The sequence below is a fragment of the Microcaecilia unicolor genome, chromosome 6 (assembly GCF_901765095.1).
Source record: "Microcaecilia unicolor chromosome 6, aMicUni1.1, whole genome shotgun sequence".
NCBI lineage: Eukaryota > Metazoa > Chordata > Amphibia > Gymnophiona > Siphonopidae > Microcaecilia > Microcaecilia unicolor.
The window spans coordinates 317,524,665-317,550,059 of record NC_044036.1 but is presented as its reverse complement, the minus strand read 5'-3'; the positions used below and the strand labels follow the sequence as shown (position 1 = coordinate 317,550,059).

The 25,395-nt window shown below is 44.5% G+C and overlaps 1 protein-coding gene across 10 annotated transcripts in view; it reads left to right on the top strand.

Annotated features, from left to right (window-relative positions):
* TMEM94 (transmembrane protein 94) overlaps positions 1 to 25,395 on the top strand; it is a 118,647-nt gene that overhangs the window by 29,320 nt on the left and 63,932 nt on the right. For 8 of the 10 annotated variants that reach the window (XM_030208276.1, XM_030208273.1, XM_030208281.1 and 5 more), the window contains 3 exons: positions 5,093 to 5,191; positions 20,109 to 20,228; positions 20,312 to 20,442. In XM_030208276.1, coding sequence (XP_030064136.1) covers positions 5,129 to 5,191; positions 20,109 to 20,228; positions 20,312 to 20,442 — 314 coding nt within the window. In that variant the 5' untranslated portion in view covers positions 5,093 to 5,128. The other 2 variants (XM_030208272.1, XM_030208278.1) reach the window with 2 other exon arrangements.

Genomic DNA, 25,395 nt, shown 5'->3' with positions numbered 1-25,395 from the left:
CAACAATTTAGTAGTAGCATTAGACAAGACTTCAGAAGTGAGTCATTGCATGAGCTATATTGTAAAGCTCCCAGCCACGGAGGAGCGTGTTAGGGCCCCCTCACAGCCTGTGTCCTGCCCTGCTCGATCTCTGCACTTTTACAGTCTGGAAGTTTTCTTTTTACCCTCCGCGTTCTGGGGTTCGGAATTCAATAGGGTCCTTTACAATCCACCGGACCACAGGGAGAGCTATATTGTAATCCACAGTCAGGGCTATCTCGCCGAACCTCTTCGCTTTTATAGTCTGGAGGTTTTCCCTCTTAGCTGTCCCCTGCTTGGGACTAAGACTCCTAGGTGGGTGTGGCCCCTCGGTGCGTCCCGGATTCCACCACCACTTCCCCCACTCAGCTCCAAACTCCCTCTGAAACAATCCCTCTCACTCTCCCTTCCCCTTTCCTACGGAAGGGAAGGAGAGCCTCTGTGCGCTCCCTTCCCCCCCCCCCCTTTTCTCTCATGTTCCTTCAACTTTCCTGATTAGGGAGAGAGTCAGTGTTGCAGCACAAACTCCAATTTAAACAGTTCACTTTTATCACAGCACAAACCCCAATTTAAACAGTTCACTTTTCCGCTTCAACCTTTTTCCCCCTGTCCACCTATTTCCAGGCGAGGGGAATGTAAGAGTTCCACCCTTTCATTGTCAGCACGAACTCCTGACAACCTCCCACTTGACCCAGGTTGAAACAGTCGTTCCTTAATCCCACCTCTGATGCAGCCAGAGAACCAGGCTGCCATCTGCCCTCTTAACTCTCTACCTTTAGCTTTGGCAAGAGCTGAGATATCCATGGGTTCCTCTTCCAGGTTCTCCTCTCTCTCTTTCTCCCCACCGTCCCCTGATTGCCAATCCATGGGTTCTTCTACCCTGCCCCCTCCCAGCTGCTCTTCATTCCCCTGATTGAACTTACTCAGAGTCTCCCCCTTCCCCTTAGCCCTCTGGGACTGGTAGTGTGAATAATTCTTACTTGCTCTACTCTGTGTCTCTCTCAGGGGCTGCTGGGAATTGTAGTCCCTGGCTCTACTCTGTGTCTCCCACAGGGGCGGCTGGGAATTGTAGTCCCTGGCTCTCACTATTTCCTCTGAGGAAGGTGACCAACTGCTTTCCCTATCATGCTGGATCCTTGGGGACCGGAATCTACGGCGCACCCTAAGGGCGGACTCAGGCTACCCCGAAGGAGCCCTTCTGTCCCCTTCCCTGGCCATTTCCCACTCCATGTCCTCGTACTCTTCACAATATTAATATTAACTAAGGAAAAACAAACATCTCCTCTGAAGCAAGATTGGCAGATTGTTTTGTTTTGCCAATGAGTGGGTATGCCATTTTTGATATTTTCCACGATGAATGTGTGATCTACTTCCAGTCCATCTGGGTGACATTGATGAGAAGTGTAAGTGTTTATGGTACAAACAGAGTTAGGGTGTTTTTCTTGTGTTTTCCATTGTTAGTTTGTTCCTCTCCTATGTCCATATCCTTTAGTTCTAGAATCTAACACTAGCTAAGTCGTGTGGTTAGCATTCAGTTCATGGCTGATTTTATTTATGTTTTGATTCTGAATAGAAGTGAGTCTTACTTTAAGCTATCTCTGATTTTGTTTTTCCAGCTCCTTCATGAAATCTTTTGGCTATGTGGTGTTGAAGAATCTAGACTTGTTTTCAGACTGGGTTAAGCAGAGAAAGGAGGCTATCCTTCTATTGGATTGGAGGAGTAGCCTTGTGGTTAATGCAGCGGCCTGAGAAGCTGGGGAACTGGGTTCGATTCCCACTGCAGCTCTTTGTGACTCTTAACCCTCCTTTGCCCCAGGTACAAAATAAGTACCTGTATATAATATGTAAACAGCTTTGATTGTAACCACAGAAAGAGGCGGTATTTCAAGTCTTGTCCCCTTCCGCCACCCACCCCTATTGTTGGCTTTCTAAAAGTCTTCTCCAATGACTTTAGCACATATTTAAACTAGGGCTTCACATTAATCGCGGTTAATATGTTAGTTATTAATCACAATTAAAACATTTAATTTTGATTAGTAATTAAATTGCATGCTGCCTCCCCCCCCCCCCCGCACCCCCCCCACCCCCCAGTATACCTTTCTCAACAGAAGTCTTTGGCCCTGCAAACCAGCGGCAGCTGTGCTTAAATGCTGCATGCGGCCTGCACAGGCCTTTTCCTTTGACCCGACCCGTCCCTTCTGATGCAACTTCCTGTTTTCAGAAGGTACCGACCTGGTCAGAGGGAAAAGCCTGTGCAGGCCACAGGCAGCCTTTGAGCATGGCTGCTGCTGGCTTGCAGGACCGAAGACTTCTTTTTAGAAAGGTACATCGGGGAGGGGGTGCAGTTGCACAGAGGGGGAAAAGGGAAAGCAAGCTGCAAGTGGGTATAAGGGGGAGGGGAGGTCTTGAGAGAGTCAAGGGGGAGCTTGAGAGAACTGCAGGGGGGAGAGTGGTTTGAGAGAGCCACAGGGGACTTGTGAGAGCCAGGGGTGGGGGAAGGGAGAGATACTGGACCTTGGGGGGAGGGAAGAGGGGCATTGAGAGAGGACTGCAGACAGGGCTAAAAGGGGAGGAAGAGATGTTGGATTGTGCAGAAGGGAATGGGAAAATAGGGAGAGAAGCTGAACTGAGGGAGAGATGGACGGCAGTAGAGAGAGAGAAGAGTGGAAGAGATGCTGGGTTCAGAGGGAGAGAGAAGAGAGAGAAAAATAATGGACCTGTGGTGGAGAGGGTGGATGAAAGTGCGGAGAGGGTGGAGGGAAGGAAAAAGAGAAGTATTAGACTGGGGGGGTGGTGGTTGGGAGAGAGGTAAGAGAGAGAGATAATGGATCTTGGGGGAGGCCAGTGGAGGGAGAAGATAGAGGGAGAAATGTTGGGCTTAGAGAGAGGGAGGGAGGGGATAGAGAGAGATAATGGACCTTGGGTGGGATGTTGGGGTTGCTGAAGCCCCGTGAGGCAAAGAAATCTGCTGCCTGAATCATTCCCTGCTCCTTGTACTGCCTCAGGAACGAGGACGTCAATGACAGGCTTCCAACCACCAATGCTTGCACTCCCCAAGTTTATGCATGAACTGAGCATTCTCGGGGAGTGGCGGCTGGAGGCACCACACTGACTTCCTCACTCCTGAGGCAGTACAAGGGGGCTGCTCTTTCAGTGGATTTCTTCAACTGGTGGGGCTTCGGCATCCTCACCAGCAAAGGTATGATACCTAAAGGAGGGAGAGGGGGAGGGAAATGTGTGCCCCCCCCACTGGACTGCTGGCTATGACCTGCCTTTAATCACAATTAAAAATTTTAATCAAAATGCATCCCTAATCCAGGGCAAATGTTAATAAAAAGAGATGAGGCAGTCTGAGGAGCTTTGGTTCTGAATCTATTGAAAAGTTGATTGCAGTTTTTTTTTCCTTTCTGTCTGTTGTATGTATGCTTCATTCTTGTTTGAATTTGGAAGGCACCACTACTGTCACTGACAGTTACTCACACCAGCGGCATAGCCAGACCTCGGCGGCTGGGGGGGGCACATTTTAGCACGCCTCCCCCCCCAGTTTCCACCCCTCCCCTGCCGCTTTCTCCCCCCTGCTGCCGCCACCGCCGCATGGCACCTTTGCTGATGGGGGTCCCCAATCCCCGCAAGCTGAAGCGTTTATCTGTCCCGTGCTGGTCTCGTACTTGCTTCCTCTCCTGTTTTCAGCATGCTGTGCACTGCACGCTCGTTTTAATGAAACTGAGCATGCGCGAGCGTGCTCAGTTTCATTAAAACGAGAGCATGCACGGCACGACTGGAAACTGGAGAGGAGGCAAGTGTGAGACCAGCACGGGACAGTTAAACGCTTCAGCTGGAGGGGGTTGGGGTCAGGGACCCCCGCCAGCCAAACTGGGGGCCCCAGAGCCAATTTGGGGGGCCCAGGCCCCCGTTGCCTCCCCATCGCTATGCCATTGACTCACACAGTTGAAAATGATTACTTTCATAACAATCCTGTCTGTAGGTCTGAAAATGTATGAGGCCAGTTTGGAATTTAATGTTGCAACTTGGGCATTCATATTTGTACTTTTTTTGCCTTCGGGTTGTGCAGTACTAAGATCCTTGTAACATACTGCGGTAATCCTGGGCAATGGTGCCACAGGGTGGTGGTGATGATGCATTACCTAATGCAGGCCTTAGTTCTTTCTGTGGAACCCCCCCCCCTCCTCTTCAGCATATCCTGATTCAAGAGGCTGAAGGTGGTTATCTGTGAAGTGGCAGGTCAGCAAAGCTCATATAAGATGGTAGTCATGATTGTGGTTTTTTGCTTGCAAGGGGACACTAATGCTGGTACGTATGTCTTCTGACTGTATTTGGAAGATGTTCCTGATGGTGATTCTCTTCCACCTTGAGATGTCTTCCTAACATTTTTCAAGTCTCAGCTCCGTACAGTAGGCTGAGAATCAGAATTGCTCAATAATAGCTTGGTTTCGGATCTGATGTACTGATTCTGTACCAGTGGGAGAACACCACACGATATCAATTAGGGGCCTTGGAAAGACAGTTACAGTTTATTGAATTTACTATACCGCTAGGCTTTTTGCTTAAAAAGATTACAGTGGTGTACAAACATTAAAATCATATAAAAACATTAAAAAAACATCAGAAAAGAACTACAATAGATAGGGAAGAGTCAATCATACAAGACCACTCATAGCAAAAAGTAGAGGAGAATCACTGCAGTTACTCAGGGCCCAACTCCAGTCAACCCTCAAAGAAATTAACACCAAAAGCAAGAGCAAAATAATGAGCTTTAAGTGACCACTTAAAATGTTTCAAAGACTTCTCAGCTCTTACCTTCAAAAGAAGCTCATTCCACTAGAAAGGTGCTAAATAAATAAAGATAAGCTCCCTTTCTAGTTGCTGCAAGATGGGTACCTGTAAAGGAAAAGACAAAGGCTTCTAGCTGCTCATTCTTGGCTTATTAAACTCTTATTAAAAATTGGACTGGCATCTCATTTCCTCTCTGAAATGTGACAATAGATTAGAAACAAACACCTGAAGGTTTAATAAGCAGCTAACTTGTTTTTTTTGCTTATTTGTTTCTCCATAGATAGTGGTGGCGTGAAGGAGTACTTGAGACTCGTATATGTCACAGAGGAATCTTTCCACACAGCATGTCCACGTCATGGAGCCAAGCGAGAAGAGACAGGTAGGAAGAGCCTTCAAGGCATGATGTGCTCAGTGCCACGTCCTGCTCAAGGAGGTGAATCTGGAAGAGATCTAGACCTTGCCTATCTCTTAGACTAGCTCAAAAGAACTATATCTGTTTATTACTTTTATTTTTAGCAAAGATTTATAGTCTGCCAATCTGGAAGAGGTCCCTGTTTGTCGGATATTATCAGCCTCCTTTTTTTATAGGCTCATTTGTAGAATACATGGTGATACAGTTATAAAATAATCTGTGGGATGGCTCCAAATTATATGCAACTCCTTCTTCCAGAGAATACCTTACGTTATACAAGAACATAAAATACAAATCCACATTACATAGGGACTTCTCTCATCTGGGAACTAACTGGTGGAATTCCATTCCAAATAAGACAGATCACCAATTACTTTCTTAAAGGCCTTTCTGTTTACTAAGTTCCTACATTAACAGTTATATATGATTAACAGTATTAATTCTATACTATTGTCTAAATCTTAATATGTTGCTTGTTCTTTATACACACTAGAATTTGTATTCACCTTGTGTAAACTGTTTTTACTCTATTAATTATTAATTACCGACTGGGCAAATGCCTTTGACGGTACTATGTAAGCCACATTGAGCCTGCAAATAGGTGGGAAAATGTGGGGTACAAATGCAACAAATAAAATAAATAAATTGTAAGCCACATTGAACTAAATAATTATATTTGGATAATGTGGGATATAAGCATCCTACATAATAAAACACATCTCCAACATTCTGAAACTGACTGCATGGCTGAGGCATTCCTGCTCTCTGTATCCATCTCCTGAATTGACATCACGTACTTCCGGGTTCGTCACAAGCAGAAGTGACCAACCACACGAGGTTTCTCGGCTTCAGAATGTTGGAGGTGCATTCTATTAAATAGGATTGGTCAGTTCCTTGAAGCACAGCCAGAGCTCAGCGTCCTGCACAGTAATGCTCAGACACCAGAGAATGGGGGGGGGGGGGGGGGGGCTGACACCAGAGAGGGGGGGAGGTATCTCTGTCACACACACACTCTCTCTCTCACACACTGTCTCTCTCTCACACACTCTCTCTCACAGTCAATGTCTTTCTCTCTCTCACTCTCACACACTGTCTCTCACACACTCACAGTTAATGTCTTTCTCTCTCTCACTCACACTATGTCTCACACTGTATCACGTTCACTCTCTATGTGTCACACAGTCACTTACACACTCTTGGTCTCATACACTCATTCTCACAGAGAGTCTGTGTCTCACACACACTCTCTCGCACACACTGTATCTGTGTGAAACACACTCTTTCTCACACTGTGTCTCGCATACACACTTGCACACACTCTCATTCTCACACATACACACTCTCTCTCATAGACATACTCGCACCCAGACTCACTCTCTCTCTCTCTCTCACACACACACACACTCTCACTCTCTCTCTCACACACAGTCACTCTCACATACACTCTCAAACGTACACTCCGAGGAAAACCTTGCTAACGCCCGCTTCATTTGTGTCAGAAATGGGCCTTTTTTACTAGTAAAATAAATAAATGCTACAAACATTCTAAGCTAAATTGATCTCAGGGAATCTGCCTCTTGCCTTGTATTGTATTTGACTAGAATGAATTAGGTTTTAAAACCTACAGTGATGTTGATGTATTAAAATCATTTTCAGAATGTGGTAGAAAATATTCATGTGTGAATTGGACATATGGGGGCAGATGATCAAAAGCAAACGCCGGCGCTAGAGGCTGTTAGTGCCATACTAGCGCCGGCGTTTGCTACCGCCCCATGATCAGAGGCCTTGAGCGCGTGAAACAACGCGCTCGAGGGCTCTTTGCGCAAGCAGCATGCAAATGCATGCTAAACAGGGCTTAGTGCATTCATCGCCAATGGTCAACGCGCCAAAATTTGGGTCGCTGGCCGTGGCAAACCCTAACGCCAGCTCTGAGCTGGCGTTAGGGTTTGCAGATCATTGGGGAGGAATGGTGAGCCCTGTACAGCATGCTGGCAGGCCCCCGTTCCCCCTCAAAGCAAACCTGCCAACAAGGGGCTGGAGGTCCGGCGGACCTCCGGTCCCCTCCCCCGATAACCCCCCCCCCCCCCCCCCCCCAGGTTCAAGGAGGGCTGGAGATCTGGTGGGTCTCCAGCCCCCCCAAACCCCCAGAAAATGGTCCCTGGTGGTCCAGTGGCCTGTCGGCCAAACCTCCCCCCTCCCATGGACCTCCAGCCCCTGTGTTTGACAGGTTTGGGCTTTTGGCAGCCCAGACCTGTCAAACAAGTGCGGGAGGATTGTGCTGAGCACATGCTCAGGCACAATTTGCCTGCACTTCTCCCATGATCAGAGATAATTGCGCTGCTTAAATTTGCGTGCATTATCTCTGATCATAGGTCTAATAGCACCCTGCGCTGTTCCAGCGCTATTTTAGAGCGCTGTTTGGAACAGCGCAGGGCTTTTGATCATCTGCCTGATGGAGTCTGCTTACATCTGAATGTAGGGAGAAATATTTACAATTAAGTAGTGACTAGAGCCTGTGTTACGTACTGTATGTTAAACTGGAAGGGATTGGATTAAAGCTTTGTGATGTGTATAAATGATTTATCCAGCTCCTCCTGGTGTAAGCTGTGTAATTAACTCCTTGTGTGCCTATGTGTGCATGCATAATGCTGTTAGGTATTGCACTGAAATTTTGTTTATTTTTTTCCCCTGTATTTTGTAACCTTAGCAGAGATTGGACATTGAAAGTATGTGTGATGGCATTGTTGAAAATGTGTGTTGCTGACACTGGATGTTTTTTCCTGTTGGGATTATGCAGTGCTAGCTCCTACATCTTAATAAACATATTCATAGGTCAGACTGGGGTAATTTTATAGAATTTGGGACAGGGGCATAGTCATAGGGGGAGTCAGGAGCCCTGGCCACCTCCCTTTAGGCTCAGGTCCCCCCCCCCCCCCCCGCAAAATTGTGGCACCTGCCTGATGCAAAGGTGATGCCCTGGCCACTGCCTGTTGCCCCCCACCACCGCTGCTGCCGCTCCTCTTCCGCGCACTACAGCCCCCCTAATGCCACACCTGCCGCCCCCGTCCCACACTATACAGACCCCAGAACTTCATTGGGCCCTCCCCAGGCCTATCTTGAAGAGCCCTGGAGGTCTAGTGGCTTCTTCGGGGGCAGGAAAGAAACCCCACTCTTTCCTGTCCACTACTGCTACTCTGCCTGGCACCGCCATGTATTCAAAACAGCTGCCGAGACTTCCCATGGTAGTCTCACAAAACTGCCAAAGGAAGTCTTGGCAGCCATTTTTAAAACACAGCAGCGCTGAGCAGAGTAGCAACAGTGGGCAGGAAAGTGTGGGGTTCTTTCCTGCTCCCCGCAGAGGCCACCAGGGTCCTTCAAAGTGAGACCGGGGTTGACCGACTGAGGCTCTGGACAGGAGGGAGAGAGAGCCTCTGGTCCATCCCTCGGCTTCCCAAAATGGACTTCTGGCTGTGTCCCCTAGTTAAAGTTATATTTCTTCTGCAGGGTTGCTTTACTTTTAAAGAGATGCATTTGTTAGTACCTTGCTTAAGGCTAAATTTAGTATACACACAATGTTGTAGGTCCCATTTTATGCAATAACATGTTACCATGTACTGATGAGGTAGTGCACTTTAGTAAATCTAACCCTTAATTTGAGTCACTGTTAACGGTGTCCTCCTCATCCTAATATGGATTACTTTCATTACATCAGACATTATTTTTCCTAGGAACGTGCCATGTTTCTCTCTGCCTCTTGGTGGTGCTGGAATCTCAAAGCTGATTATAGCAGATGGAAATCAGTCTCATCCTCTTTAATTTCGGGTATCAGAAAATTGTTTTCAATAATCGAGGCAGGAGGAGGGTGATACTCATCTCTTCCTTAACATCTGACATGTAAAAACACAATTCAGGTAGTGTTTATATTGGTGATTCCCAGACCTGGTCCTGGAGGCATCCCAGCCAGTCAGGTTTTCAGGATGCCCACAGTGAATATTCATGAGAGATTTGCATGCTCGGAGGTAGTGTATGCAAATATCTCTCGTGAATATTCATTATGAGTATCCTGTAAACCTGTCCCCCGGACCAGGTTCGGGAACCACTGGTTTATATGCATTTATTTTAAAGCACATGTACACCTTGTATAGTCCATACTTCTGTCTGAAGGACAGGGCTTTGCACAACTCTGCTGAGAAGTACATGATTTGAATGTTGGGTGGAGTGGGGAATATGCATCTGTTTTTCTTGCAATTTACAGACACTCTGGAGTTTTTACTTTTTTCTCCCATTCCCTTTGGAGTCTGATTTTGTGTCACATGCTGAGTTCATGTAGTTGGCCTATGTCAGGGGTAGGCAACTCCGGTCCTCGAGAGCCACAGGCAGGTCAGGTTTTCAGGATATCCACAATGAATATGCATGAGATAGATTTGCAAGCACTGCCTCCATGGTATGCAAATCTATCTCCTGCATATTCATTGTGGCTATCCTGAAAACCTGACTTGCCTGCGGTTCTCGAGGACCGGAGTTGCCTACCCCTGGCCTATGTCAATTAGTGGGAATATGCAGCCAGCAATCCAGCAGCAAGATGGGGGCTATCTAGTCTTTTGCACTAAGAGTCACATGTTTGATTATCTCAGAACTTCTTGCCAACTGGATGTATGTACTCTTTGCAAAGAGCTCCTAGCACTCCAGGAATGGTTCCAATCTCTTGAGACTATCATAGCAGACTTGGAGGAGCTGAGGCAGACAGAGAGGTTTATAGAGGAGGCCTACAGGGACATCGTAGAGAAGTCCCACCTCCAGTCTGGCAACCTCAGTACTGCCATGGAGGAGAAAGGTCTCCTGAAGGGAGAGCATCACTGTGGAGAGGCAGGAAGTGATCCTGTAGCCAGGACCTCCTCTCCAAGGGATGCAATATTCTTTCACACCAAGGATGTCTCCAGTGGCTTCTGGCCAGGAGAGACGGGTTTAGGGTGGCTGTTGTAGTTGAGAGATTCGATCATTAGGCATGTAGATAGCTGGGTGGCTGGTGGATGTGAGGATTGCTTGATTACTTACCTGCCTGATGCAAAGGTGGCAGACTTCACACGGCACCTAGATTTTGGACAGTTCTGGGGAGGAGCCTGCTGTCTTGGTACCAGTGACATAGGAAAATGTGGGAGGGAGTTCTGGAAGCCAAATTTAGGCTTTTAGGTAGACAGCTGAAATCCAGAACCTCCAGGGTAGCATTTTCAGAAGTGCTCCCTGCTCCACATGCAGGAACCAAGAGACATACAGAGCTTCAGAGTCTCAATACATGGATGAGATGATGGTGTAAGAAGGCGAGTTTGTTAGGAGCTAGAGCAGTTTTTAATCTAGAAACTGGGGGAAGGCTGACACGCATGGTTTGGAACAAGGTATCTTTAAAAGATATCACCAAAACAGGGAAGATGATAGAAGGTTACTATAGAGACCATAGTAGACCAGGAGAGGCTTCTGAAGTTTGTGAACAATAAGTGCTATAATTTTTCCTGTTCCCATACGCAATTTTATGTCCACATGAGGATCTTTTTCTATCTCTAATCAAAAAAAGCATATAACAGGATCTGACTGCTTTTTTCAGTTTCCATTGCATATAAGCTGTTAGTCAATAAAATGGGTAAACCATGAGTGACTAAATTTGATTTATCAGTAATCCCACCCATAATTAAAAATATCACAACGTAAAACCATAACCAATCCATGTTATCTATCCTAAACACAGACACCTACTAAAGCAATAATCGAAAGCTTACAATCTTTCCTGCGCCATACAAAGGCACGCACTAAGGTGCGTGCCTTTGACATGCACCTTATGTGCTATGAGGCTCTGCGCCACAAGGTATCGCAGTTTAATTCACCCCAAGGCATCTTATGTCTGCAGGTGTCACCTATATGTGGGTACAGTAGGTTTGGGGGGCTGACACTTTCCACCACAAGTATAATAGAGTGCATTATGGGCCAGGGTCACCTTCTGTACGGTGCACTGTACCCACCACTAAGCTATTCCAGGAACCTGCTTGCTGCTATAATAGGACTGGCCATAAACATCTGAATCTGTCATAAAGGCTGGTATATACTGTTTCATTTACATTTTTGAGGGGTGGGAGGGGGGTCAGTGACCACTGAAGGAGTAAGGGGGTATCATTCCTTTATTCCTGCAGTGGTCATCTGGTCTTTAGGTCACTTTTTTTGTGGCTTATTCGTTAATAACACAGGTCTAGACCAAAACGTCCCACTTATAGCCCTGGATGTTTGTTTTGTTCCATTATGGCAGAAAAAAGGTTCAGGTGTTAGGAACGCCCAGATCCCACCCATAACATGCCCCTGACTTCTCCCCTTGTGATTTGAACGCACCTCTGACAGACTTCATAGAAAATGTCTGGAAAATGGGTTTTTTAAATATGAATTTGGCCATTTTTGTGAGAACATTGTCCAAATGCTGCTTTATGCCACTTTTTAGACAGGGATAACAGGTTTAGCAGCAGAAGGGGAGCAGAAGGGGAAGGAGGCAGCAGGAAAGGAGAAAGGTAGTTACTGTGTGTAGGAGAGGGGGAGCAATGTGCTGTGGGAAAGAAATGTGTATATACAACTTTTCATTATATTCAGCAGGTTTAAAACTTTTCCATGTAGTGGGAATTTACCAGTACCAAGCCATCCAGTCCAGAGGTTTGACTAATCTTGAAAAATTTTAATACCACAATGAATTTTGATTAAACCTTTTAATCGTTGCCCACCCCTAATTGAATAGCATGTTGTAAAGGATAATCAGCCACGCCGAGCATTTGTTCAAAAGGATGTTTGGGTCAACATTCAAAAAACAATTGAAAAGTGTATTTCCAAAATGCATGCCATGATTAAAAGCACAATTAAAATTATTAATTGCGTGATTCATTGCGATTAAAATTTTTCGACGGTGCTCACCCCTAATTAATAATCGGATATACTTATTATTAGAATATTCTTTTTTTTTTTAAATAAGCTAACCTATAACTGTTGCTGCTAAGTTTGTGACATCCTGGGGAAATTGTGCTTTAATATCTTGTTGTAACCTGCTATGAATTATTTAATATAGTATTAGTGGGTTTTAAGTGGCCTTTAACTGTAGTGCAAGGAATACAGTTTGAGTCTGGTTTACAGTTAGCAGATTATTGAACACTCTCTTCTTAGCTGGCAATCCTGCCTAGTGTCATAAAGAGCTGAATAGAGAGCTAGTAGATATTGTGCCTGCATGATACTATTGGGGTATGCAGCTTTTGACTACTATGCACTTGCATGCTTTCTGCCTCTTTCTCTTTCTCCACCTCTCTTGTAGAGGGGTCATGGATTTGGCATACTACCTTTCTGTGGTACAACCAAAGCAGTTTACGTTTTAATTATATGTAGGTATTTTCTCTGTCCCTAACGGCTCACAAACTTTTTTTTTTTTTTTTTTTGGTACCTGGGGCAGTGGAGCTAAATGACTTGCCCAGGGTCACAGTGGGAGTCAAACCTGGTTTCCCATGTTCTCAGCCCACTTCCGTAACCATTAGGGCTACTCTGTATGAATTTATATCTTCACTTTCCTTTCTCATTTCTTTCTTTCATCCTCTTTCCGTCTCCTGATTCTTTTCCTGTTTTCTTCACTAAAGGGTTTGTCTTTTTCTAGTTCTGTGTCTCTGATGCTCTCTTATTGCCCATTAGCTGGTATTTTTGCAGAGAGAAGTAACAGCTATGTTACTATTGGTAACCTGCATAGCACTTAGTGTTAGACTCATGAACTTCAGAGGCATCAATATTTGATGCCCAGTGGCAATTGGGTGAATCTGCTTCTGGATGCCTTCTGAGGACTTCCAGCCACTACTCAGCAGGCTGGCCATATAATTTTCATCAGTAATTAATTTTAAACTACTTTTTGCGTTAGTGTGTTCACTGTGGGCACCATGCTTAGTCTCTTTTAAAGAATAATGAGTTGCTTTGCTTTTATCCTAGTGACAGAGAGAAAGGGGGAAATTTTAAAGAAGTAATTCTAAAAGCAAGCTATCTTCATAAATTCTATAAACTTGCAAAGCTTTCCCTATAATCCAAGCCCCCAACTGAAGGAAAATGATGAGCAGCCACTTTACTTTATGGAGGGCATGTTACCTCTTTCTAACATGTTTGGTGGTGGTTGTGGGGAGGTTATATAATAGAAAACAGGGAAATTTGTATGTAAAATTTGTTTTAGAATTGGAAACCTGGAGAATTTGAGGTGGTTGACACGATGACGGTAGTTAATTGTTAGATGGCTGGCTGGAGAAACAATAAATCTTCTGACCCATACATGCATTCAGAGTACTTTTTGGCTAGGCATTGTTTAAAAAGTGGATTTAGACTGTTTTAACATACAAAGCCTTTGCTTATGAGTGGTGCTAGTAAAGGAATAACTTGTGTTTTTTTTTTAAATATTTCTTTTATGAAAAGGATCCCCCCCGACAATACAGATTGCACAATGTTCTGGACTAAGCATTGAAATCCAAGTACAAAAAAATAGCAAAATAGATTATGGGGCTTATTTTCAAAAAAGAAAGAAGTCTCAAAAAAAGCATGAAGTGGCATTTTGGACGTTTTTCAGATTTTCAAAACTTGGATTTGAGGAGATGTTCTTTGCAGTGCATGCAAATCACAAGGGGGCATGTTGGGGGTGGGATTTGGGCGTTGAAATCTGGAGATGCAAGTCAGAATCTGCCTGTCCCTTAATAAATGTGGTCATAGCGTTTTGAAATTGTTGTTACGAAAAACCAGTTAAAATGCTATCTTAACCAGACAAATGAATAGTGGAACAGATGGAGATCAGTCTGGCAGAGAGTAAAACAAGGCTGTGCTGTATACTGTTTTAAGTCATTGTGTGCTTATGCTTTTAAATTTTGTACACCAGCTTGGGTTCATATTGGAGGCCAGGAAGGTGTGATTTATAAATTATTACATGAAATATTTGTCATGCAATATGTGCCACTGACAGACAGTTGTTGCAGGTTATGTCCATACAATTGCATACACAGACTGACTTGTTATGTTGGTTGCTTATGTAATTGCCTCTTTATATATGGACATCTGGTGTAAGAGTGTATGCTGTCTTCGGCATCAGCACTTCTCTATCTTTCAGATCTGCAGTGTGACTGAGAATGAGCTGAATCAGTGTGTTGGCTCTTCACGCTGCCGCTTCTCTCTCTGCAGCTGTTTTCTAGTTCCGACTCTCCTTGCCATCCTCTGCACATTCCAGGTTTTCCCATTTCTTTCCATCTGAAAGTTCTTTAGACTTGTAGGTTGTATAGATGTTGTTTAAAGGGGCTGCAGACCTATGGATGCCTCAGCCAAGCAAGTGCAAAGTAAGTGTGTTTAATTTGTAGTGTTTTTAGATTAAATCTGATTTATCCAAAGGAGCAGGCATGTGTCGTTGGGCTAGTTATGTGGAGCCTGGGAGGAGGAATTAGCGCACACTCTGCAGCTATGGAACTCATGATGGGAGATGAATTGCCACTGTTGCTGAGGCTCTGTAGACTATATGAATAGATACAGATTTCTCAGTTGTGGGTTGCATTCAAACTTGGGATGCTGTGTTCTCTTCTGTGTAATTGACATTTTGTTAGTTTTGTGTCTGGGTAAAATCAGTGTAAGGCTCCTGAAGTAACACTTCTATGTTTGTGCATTTGGCATTGGCGCCGACTCTGTGGGTGCTCGAGCACCCCCAATATTTCCCCGCTGGAACCGGAAGTTCCCCAGGAGCCAGCCCGCTGCCCGACCTCTTCTCCCACTCCCACAACAGTCCTTCGCTTGCCCCTCACCTTCCTGCATGCCGCCCATAACTTAAAAGTCCTCTTACCGGGGTCCCGGCGGCAGCAGTAGTGAAAGGCGAGCACGAGCAGGCTCAGCGAGTCGGCGCTAAGTTCAGCCTGCCTTCCCTTCTCATTGCTCTCAGCTCTGCCTACTACTACTACAAATCATTTTTATAGAGCTACCAGTTGTACGCAGCGCTTCACAATTTAACATGCCTCTGGTCCCGCCCTTGCGGAAACAGGAAATGAGGGCGGGACCAGAGGCAAAGCTGAGAGCAACGAGAAGGGAAGGCGGTCTGAACTTGGTGCCAACTCGCCGAGCCTGCTCGTGCTCGCCAAGAAGTTTGATTGAGGAAATTTAGTATATGATCAGAGAAATAGTTTCATGTACAGGTAGGTGCATGTACAGAGAAACCTCAAAACCATAAAGTAGCACAGAGGATATGTTTAAGAGCAGAGACTGAAAAATCTAACCTGCTGGTCCATTTTTAAAAATTTTTTGTAACCTGAGGTGGAAAGAATTATACAAAAGGGGTCGAGTCCGTCTGTTTGGGAACGGCATAACTGTGAAAATTTAATGGCATGGATGAAACAGCATGTGGGGTAAGACTGAAGGATTCCTTTCTAAAATCCCCTTCCCCCAATATTCAGCTGCATTAGTTGGCATTTGATTTAAACTTGAGGGCAACCAAAACTGTTTTCTTGGGTTCTTTTGGCTGAAACCCAATCTGCAGCCAAAATTCTAGTGAGATTGCTTCTGGAGGTTGCTGCAGCCGTTTTGAGATTAGAGCAGGCATAGGCAGGACAGTCCTCGGTCCACAGTCGCTTCTGCTGGTGCCGGCTCAAGTCTTAAAATTTATTTATAGCATTTATATCCCACATTTTCCCACCCATGGGCAGGCTCAATGTGGCTTACATCAATCTACAAAAACATACATCAATTCAGCAAACAATCAAAGTCAATGAAGCAGAGACTAGCGAGTAACAGCAAAGGAGAGGAAAAGGAGAATGAGTAATAAAGTTCAGTATGTCATAGTGACTGCAGCAGTTCAGAAGTTATAGATGCTAGGCGGGTCTGTAGCGTAAGCTTTCCCAAATAATAGGGTCTTCAGAGATTTTCTGAAGGCCAAATGATCTTGAATAGATTTTACAGATTGTGGTAATCCATTCCATGAGTGAGTGCTAACATAAGGAAAGGTGGATGCATAGGCGGTTTTATACTTGATGCCACAGCAGGCTGGGTAGTGAAGATTCAAGTACGTGCGTGACGATCTGGAAGAGTTCCTTGGTGGTAAGCTGATAAGCTGGTAAGCTGTTATCATGAAATGACTACACCATAACAAACTATGTAAGCCACATTGAGCCTGCAAATAGGTGGGAAAATGTGGGATACAAATGCAATAAATACATAAATAAGGGCATCCATAGATGCTGGAGCTTCACCATAAAGAACTTTATGCACCAGGATGCAAACTTTAAAAGTTATCCAGTCCTTGATAGGAAGCCAGTGCAGTTTCTCATTCAGTGGTCTTAAACTTTCAAACCTCGATTTACCGTAAATCAGTCTAGCAGCTGTGTTCTGGGCGGTTTGAAGTTTGTTATGAAGCAGAGCTTTGCACCCTGTGTATATACCATTGCAGTAATCAAGGTGACGTAAGACTAATGAGCAAACTAAATTGCGGAATACATCTCTTGGGAAATATGGTTTAATACGTTTCAATTTCCAAAGTGAGAAGAATGCTTTCTTAGTGGTGGAGTTTGTTTGCTGCTCCAGCGTTAAGTTTCTATTGACAATTACACCCAATAGTCTCTGAGATTGGTAGGGAAAGTTCAGGAGTGACTAAGGTGGTTGGCTTGAACTTATTATAAAGAGTGGAGAGTATAAGGCAATGAGTTTTCACTGTGTTGAGTTTGAATTTAAATGAGTTAGCCCAAGCAAGCATGGTGTGTAGACCAAGTCTGATTTCCTTGCCTATTTCGCTTAAGTCCTTTCTAAAAGGGATGGCTCTTGCCATCTCTACTACTACTATTTAGCATTTCTACAGCGCTACAAGGCGTACGCAGCGCTGCACAAAGATAGAAGAAAGACAGTCCCTGCTCAAAGAGCTTACAATCTAATAGACAAAAAATAAATAAAGTAAGCAAATCAAATCAAATCAATTAATGTGAACGGGAAGGAAGAGAGGAGGGTAGGTGGAGGCGAGTGGTTACAAGTGGTTACGAGTCAAAAGCAATGTTAAAGAGGTGGGCTTTCAGTCTAGATTTAAAGGTGGCCAAGGATGGGGCAAGACGTAGGGGCTCAGGAAGTTTATTCCAGGCGTAGGGTGCAGCGAGACAGAAGGCGCGAAGTCTGGAGTTGGCAGTAGTGGAGAAGGGAACAGATAAGAAGGATTTATCCATGGAGCGGAGTGCACGGGAAGGGGTGTAGGGAAGGACGAGTGTGGAGAGATACTGGGGAGCAGCAGAGTGAGTACATTTATAGGCTAGTAGAAGAAGTTTGAACAGGATGCGAAAACGGATAGGGAGCCAGTGAAGGGTCTTGAGGAGAGGGGTAGTATGAGTAAAGCGACCCTGGCGGAAGACGAGACGGGCAGCAATTTTGTGAGACTTCTGCTGGAAGTCATTTTGACTGCAGAGATGACATGAGCAAGAGCGAATGGGGATTGCTCCTACCTTGACTAAACCACTAGACCACCACAGTAGGCTTGAGGGGAAAGGGTCTATGGGTGACTAGAAGAGGGGCTGCTTCTGTTCGGGGGAGTGGTAGGGAAGGAGGAAGGGAACTCTTTTGGTTTGGGGGAGGAGGGGAAGGAAGACAGCCATGGGATATAGCCAAAAAAAAACAAAACCCTATGGTTTCAGTCAAAAAAGCACTGCCATTTTTGGCTGAAACTGAAACAAGGCTAAATGTGAATTTTGTGCAAGCTTTGCTGCCCAAACTGAAATTCGGTCGGCCTCTAATCTAAACATTGGCCACTGTAGTCATTTTATACTCAGATATTCAGCTGAATGTCCAGATACTAGCAATATTCAGACTGCTAACCGGATGAAATTAGGACAGCCTTTTTTCTGTTCAGAATTTATTTGAGCAGTCACCTGGTTAGTGAACTGCCCTTAACTGCCTTGGCACTACCAGGATAGTGCCAAGGTAGTCTGTCAAGATTTTCAGTGGCGTTATTTGTTGTTCAGTGAAGATTTGCATCTAGTGAGAAGCATTGCTTTGGAAAACAGGGTCAGTTTGTCCTAGACTTTAACACAGGAGCACTAACTGATATCTGCTGACAGAAGGAGGAACGTATCCCATTTGTATAAACTGATCTAGCAGGACTTGGGAAAGGATAATTATCAGGGAAGCGTTACTGAACCTTCATGTCCCTAACTGCCTGTTAATTAAACTCCTTGTCACTGAAGCAATTTAATAATCCTATGGCTTGAGTTTGTTCCAAATCAAATGAATTATGATTAGAACACGTCTGTCAGATATAATTTTACTACTTGGAGATAAATTGCTTAAGGCAGAGACGGTTGGGAGGCGGGGCTAGTGCTGGGCAGACTTATACGGTCTGTGCCAGGGCTGGTGGTTGGGAGGCGGGGATAGTGCTGGGTAGACTTATACGGTCTGTGCCAGAGCCGGTGGTGGGAGGCGGGGCTGGTGGTTGGGAGGCGGGGATAGTACTGGGCGGACTTATACGGTCTGTGCCCTGAAAAAGACAGGTACAAATCAAGGTAAGGTATACACAAAAAACTAGCACATACGAGTTTATCTTGTTGGGCAGACTGGATGGACCGTGCAGGTCTTTTTCTGCCGTCATCTACTATGTTACTATGCTACAGGACAGTTGTTTATGCCCCTGATGGCATATGTAACCCGAAATGTGGCCACGTTGGGCTTGTTTGAGTAAGAGTGACTTTCACCATACTGTGCTGGACTGTATTTTATCCAGCTCATTTAATGTGGACAAATGCAAAGTGATGCACATTGGGAAGAATAATCCAAATCATAGTTACCTGATGCTAGAGTCCACCTTAGGAGTCAGCACGCAAGAAAAAGATCTAAGTGTCATTGTAGAGACTATTTTGAAATCTTCTGCCCAGTGTGCGGTGGTGACAAAAAAGCAAACAGGATGTTAGGAATTATTAGGAAAGGTATGCAAAATAAGACCAAGAATATATAATGCCTGTGCATCACTTCATGGTGTGACTTCACCTTGAGTATTGTGTTCAATTTTGGTCACTGCATCTCAAAAAAGATATAGCAGAATTAGAAAAGGTTCAAAGAAGAGTGACCAAAATGTTAAAGGGGATGAACTCCCATATGAGGAAAGACTAAAGAGGTTAATGCTCTTTAGCTTGGGAAAGAGACGGCTGAAGAGGGATATGATTGATGTCTCTAAAAGCCTGAGTGGTGTAGAACAGGTAAAAGTGAATCAATTTTTCACTGTTTCAAAAAGTACAAAGACTAGGAGGCACTCAAATTACATGAAAATACTTTTAAAACAAATAGGAGGAACTATTTTTTTCACTCAAATAGTTAAGCTCTGGATCTTGCTGCTGGAGTAACAGCAGTTAGTGTATCTAGGTTTAAAAAAAAGTTTGGACACATTCCTGGAGGAAAAGTCCATAGTCTGTTATTGAGATGGACATGGGGGAAGCCACTGCTTGCCCTGGTATTGGGAGCATGGAATATTGCTACTAATTGGATTTCTGTCAGGTACTTGTGACCTGGATTGGCCACTGTTGGAAGCAGGATACTGGGCTAGATGGACCATTGGTCTGACACAGTATGGCTATTCTAATCTAAACAGGGGGATTTTCTTTTAGACAGGGCTCATCAGTTTTCTATTGAGAGTTGGCAGGAGATGCCTAGGTTGTCTGTAAGTAACTTATTCTTTCTGCTGAACAATGTAAGGTGAAAGAGAGAAGTTTATATCACCAAAGCAGTCTGCCATAGCTGACATCACTACAGTTGAACAGTTCTTTGGTTTTCTTGTTGTAACGGTAGCCTGCAGGATGTGGTCTTGGAGGAGGGCAGGAGAGAAAAGGAATCATTAATACAAATGACTTTTTTGATGCAGGATGAGCTGGCCATATGTTTGGGTCTCTCCACCAGACAAGCCCTCATTATCCTGCGGGACGAACTGGCTGCGGTGCTGGAGGCGCATCAGAAAGAGAGAAAGAAAACGACTGCATGGAAGGTATTTATTTGAGCTAATTAGCCTTAACAAGTCTGTAGCAGAGTTGATGGATAGTCACAATCACCCAACTTTCCTGTTTTTAGGAGTTGTGGAGTAGGAGGAGCTTCTTGTACCATGGCAACCGCTCTTCCTGCTTCCATTGGCCAGGAGCAGCCTTGATGATGGTGGCTGTGGTGTTTCTCCTTTGTTGCTATGGAAACCAGCCAGATGGGAGGTAAGCATCTGGCCCTGGGAAGTGTCTATCCTGCCTAATAGTTTGTCCATTGTCTGGCCTCTTTCTGGTCTGTTTCCGCATTTAGAATAGTGTTCTTGGGTTGAACATGAAGACTCCTGCTCATTTTGCACTCTTAATGGAGTTGTTGAGGAAAAAATAATTTGTCAGCAATAACATGTGAAAGGGTTTGTATTGGAGGATTTCAATATATATAAAATGTTCTCTGGCTCATAACTTAAAAAAAAAAAAAGTGGTTACGAAGGAAACTGCTAGACATTAAAACAAATAATTTGTCAAAAAAGGCAATATGTTGCTTTGAAAATTTTCCATAAAGCACAACATTTGAGACAATCTGTTAAGAATCAGCTAGTCAACTAGTCTGTGTGTGTATACACTCACTCACTCATCCATCTGCATGATATTGGGTACGTTTTCCAAAAGGTCTAGCCCAGCTATCTTTTGAAAAATTTCCAGTGAGAGTGACACAATATAGCTTCAGGACCTGACCCTTGGCAGTTATACTTAGCCACTCCACCAGTGGGCTTTGCCGTGTGTATGTTTTTAAAAACTCTGGTGGCCTTATGTTTGTTTTTTTTGATCTGGTGGTCTGTCCCAGTGCTCCTTTGGACTTTTGGCTTAAGTCAAAAACCATGGAATCTGGCACCACAAGCTTTAAACTCTGCAACTACCCTGGGATGTTCCTCCTATTTCTATACATTCCAAAATTACTTTTAGTCCAATCATAGCAGTGACATGCCATCAGCATGGCTCCTTTTGGAATCCTACAGTCACAATTCTTAACTTGGGCCACTATTAGCTAGATTCAGTAAATGGTGCTCAAAAATCAGCACTCAATGCTATTCTATAGTCATTCAAAGATGAGCACCCATTATAGCAGTGGCTCCCAACCTGGTACTGGAGGCATCCCGGCCAGTCAGGATTTCAGGATACCTAAAATGAATATTCATGAGAGAAATTTGCATGCACTGCCTCCACTGCATGGAAATCTATTTCATGAATATTCATTCTGGATATACTGAAAACCTGACTGGTTGAGGTGCCTCCAGGACCAGGTTCAGGAACCTCTGCATTATAGAATAACATTGAGTGCTGATTTGGGTGCCAGGACTAAATGCCTGCTGAAACCAGATGTAATTCCGATGCCCAGTTTGGATGCACATCCCTGATATTCTGTGTAACACTGTGCAAATTTTAGGAACACCTCTGACCTACTCATGTACCTCCCATGGCTACACCCTTTCCCTCTTTTGGGTTACGCACTATGGGATTTGGTAACACATTGTTATAGAAAAGTGTGTAGCAAGATGTGTATGCAAGTTCAAATTGCTGTCAATTAGTATCAGCATCCAGTTATTGGCACCAATTGGCCCGTTAGCCTGTTTAGTTGGGCACACATCTTGGATCAGTGCCCAAATATTGGAGCCCAATTTTGGGCACCATATATGGAATCTGGAGACATATGTTGTCAGTGACTGACCTCTCATCCCTCACAAACTAAGAATGCAACCTGTGCAGCATGCCCAGCTGATCTGAAGAGTAGAGGACCCAAACTGGGAATCAAGTCCAGGCCTGTCTGCATTTTGGTGAACAGCAAAGCTGTTGAGTTAATAGGTTGGCCTTCCAAAATGCAAAAAAGTAAGCATCTCTGCAAATGTCATTAGGTTGCTGGGTTGGGTAGGTAGGACATTTAACCAGCCAGCTTAGCACAAATTTTCACTGTTAGCTAGTTTAGTTAGGTGACTATCTCTGCACACAAAGCTAGCTTAAATCTAGATTTATAGCTGACAATATTTAGATGAATTTCAAGCTGCAAATCTAGCTGGCTAGGTTGCGACTCAAATGTCACCTAAACTTAACCACAAGTGGCATAGCGTGTTAAGTCCAATATCAGCTTGTTGTTTCATGAGTACCTCAATTGTGAAACAGTAGGAAGGCATGAAATCAGGTGAGGCTAAGTAAGGGATAGGCAACTCTTATTGTGTAAAACAGTAGGGAATTGGTCTACTTAAATCTGGTAAAAATTAAATCTTAAGCTCATGAACAATCTGTATATGGGACCATGTCTGGGACAAGTCACCAAAAACAAAAAATGAGGTTTTAATGATTACTGTAAGAGCAAACAATGTGTAATAAAACAGTCCAAACCCCATCCTTCTATGTAAAATAATAAAAAAGTTACAAAAGTTCAAACATGTAATTTTTAGTCTGCCTATGGACCCATGACATGAAAAATTCTCTCTTGAAAAATGATCAACACCTTAGGTACTCTACTTCAGTCACCGTTTCCAAGAGATGGTCACATATGGAAAAAAACAGTAAGACAGTGAGGGGAAAGAGGGTCAGGCTGAGTCTCTGAGTGTCCACAGGGGTGAGCAGAGGCATCACCAGTCTGGTTGAAATTTGTAAAGGAGAGCCCCCACTGCCAGTTTGAACTTCGTGGGTGTGGCTTGGATCTCTTTCAGGGAGAGAAAACTAACAACTTATAGCAGCAGCTTCAGAGAGCATTTTCCATCTCACAGATAGGCTGCAGAGAATACCTTCTCCTGCTTTAGACTTAGCCTGGCCTCAGAATGACATCCTATAGTATATCTCCTATCAAACTGAGCTCTCTTTTTCATCAAGCACTGCCATTTCCTCCCCTTTGAACTTCGTGGGTGTGGCTTGGATCTCTTTCAGGGAGAGAAAACTAACAACTTATAGCAGCAGCTTCAGAGAGCATTTTCCATCTCACAGATAGGCTGCAGAGAATACCTTCTCCTGCTTTAGACTTAGCCTGGCCTCAGAATGACATCCTATAGTATATCTCCTATCAAACTGAGCTCTCTTTTTCATCAAGCACTGCCATTTCCTCCCCTCACCCTCCCCACTGACAGTTTGAACTTCGTGGGTGTGGCTTGGATCTCTTTCAGGGAGAGAAAACTAACAACTTATAGCAGCAGCTTCAGAGAGCATTTTCCATCTCACAGATAGGCTGCAGAGAATACCTTCTCCTGCTTTAGACTTAGCCTGGCCTCAGAATGACATCCTATAGTATATCTCCTATCAAACTGAGCTCTCTTTTTCATCAAGCACTGCCATTTCCTCCCCTCACCCTCCCCACTGACAGTTTGAACTTCGTGGGTGTGGCTTGGATCTCTTTCAGGGAGAGAAAACTAACAACTTATAGCAGCAGCTTCAGAGAGCATTTTCCATCTCACAGATAGGCTGCAGAGAATACCTTCTCCTGCTTTAGACTTAGCCTGGCCTCAGAATGACATCCTATAGTATATCTCCTATCAAACTGAGCTCTCTTTTTCATCAAGCACTGCCATTTCCTCCCCTCACCCTCCCCACTGCCAGTTTGAACTTCGTGGGTGTGGCTTGGATCTCTTTCAGGGAGAGAAAACTAACAACTTATAGCAGCAGCTTCAGAGAGCATTTTCCATCTCACAGATAGGCTGCAGAGAATACCTTCTCCTGCTTTAGACTTAGCCTGGCCTCAGAATGACATCCTATAGTATATCTCCTATCAAACTGAGCTCTCTTTTTCATCAAGCACTGCCATTTCCTCCCCTTTGAACTTCGTGGGTGTGGCTTGGATCTCTTTCAGGGAGAGAAAACTAACAACTTATAGCAGCAGCTTCAGAGAGCATTTTCCATCTCACAGATAGGCTGCAGAGAATACCTTCTCCTGCTTTAGACTTAGCCTGGCCTCAGAATGACATCCTATAGTATATCTCCTATCAAACTGAGCTCTCTTTTTCATCAAGCACTGCCATTTCCTCCCCTCACCCTCCCCACTGACAGTTTGAACTTCGTGGGTGTGGCTTGGATCTCTTTCAGGGAGAGAAAACTAACAACTTATAGCAGCAGCTTCAGAGAGCATTTTCCATCTCACAGATAGGCTGCAGAGAATACCTTCTCCTGCTTTAGACTTAGCCTGGCCTCAGAATGACATCCTATAGTATATCTCCTATCAAACTGAGCTCTCTTTTTCATCAAGCACTGCCATTTCCTCCCCTCACCCTCCCCACTGACAGTTTGAACTTCGTGGGTGTGGCTTGGATCTCTTTCAGGGAGAGAAAACTAACAACTTATAGCAGCAGCTTCAGAGAGCATTTTCCATCTCACAGATAGGCTGCAGAGAATACCTTCTCCTGCTTTAGACTTAGCCTGGCCTCAGAATGACATCCTATAGTATATCTCCTATCAAACTGAGCTCTCTTTTTCATCAAGCACTGCCATTTCCTCCCCTCACCCTCCCCACTGACAGTTTGAACTTCGTGGGTGTGGCTTGGATCTCTTTCAGGGAGAGAAAACTAACAACTTATAGCAGCAGCTTCAGAGAGCATTTTCCATCTCACAGATAGGCTGCAGAGAATACCTTCTCCTGCTTCCACCCACCCTACCCCTCTACCCACCCACCCCTAGAGTGACATGTCTTATATAACCTCCCTATCAACCCACTCATTACTTTACCTCACCCATTTCTATTCTTCTATCACCTTCTCCCACTACTCCAACCAGAGTTACACCTAATCACACTGACCACCCTTCAACATCTTCTGTCCTTCTGTGACTGTTCTCTTGTGCTTGACTGCTTAAATATTTTAAATTTAAATGCTTTACTTTTTGTCTGTTAGATTGTAAGCTCTTTGAGCAGGGACTGTCTTTCTTCTGTGTTTGTACAGCGCTGCGTACACTTTGTAGCGCTCTAGAAATGTTAAATAGTAGTAGTAGTAGAATACTGATGGCTGGTCTGAATTAATTACATTTGGGTGACATCATCCGATGGAGCCTAGTGCGGATGCTGCCATATACAGCTATTAGAAAATTCTAGCAGCATAGGCTCAGTTATTTTCTGTTCCAGGCTGCACCTTCCCAACCAGGGGCGTATCTGCGTGGAGCCACAGGGGCCTGGGCCCTCGCAGATTTCGCCCTGGCCCCCCTCCC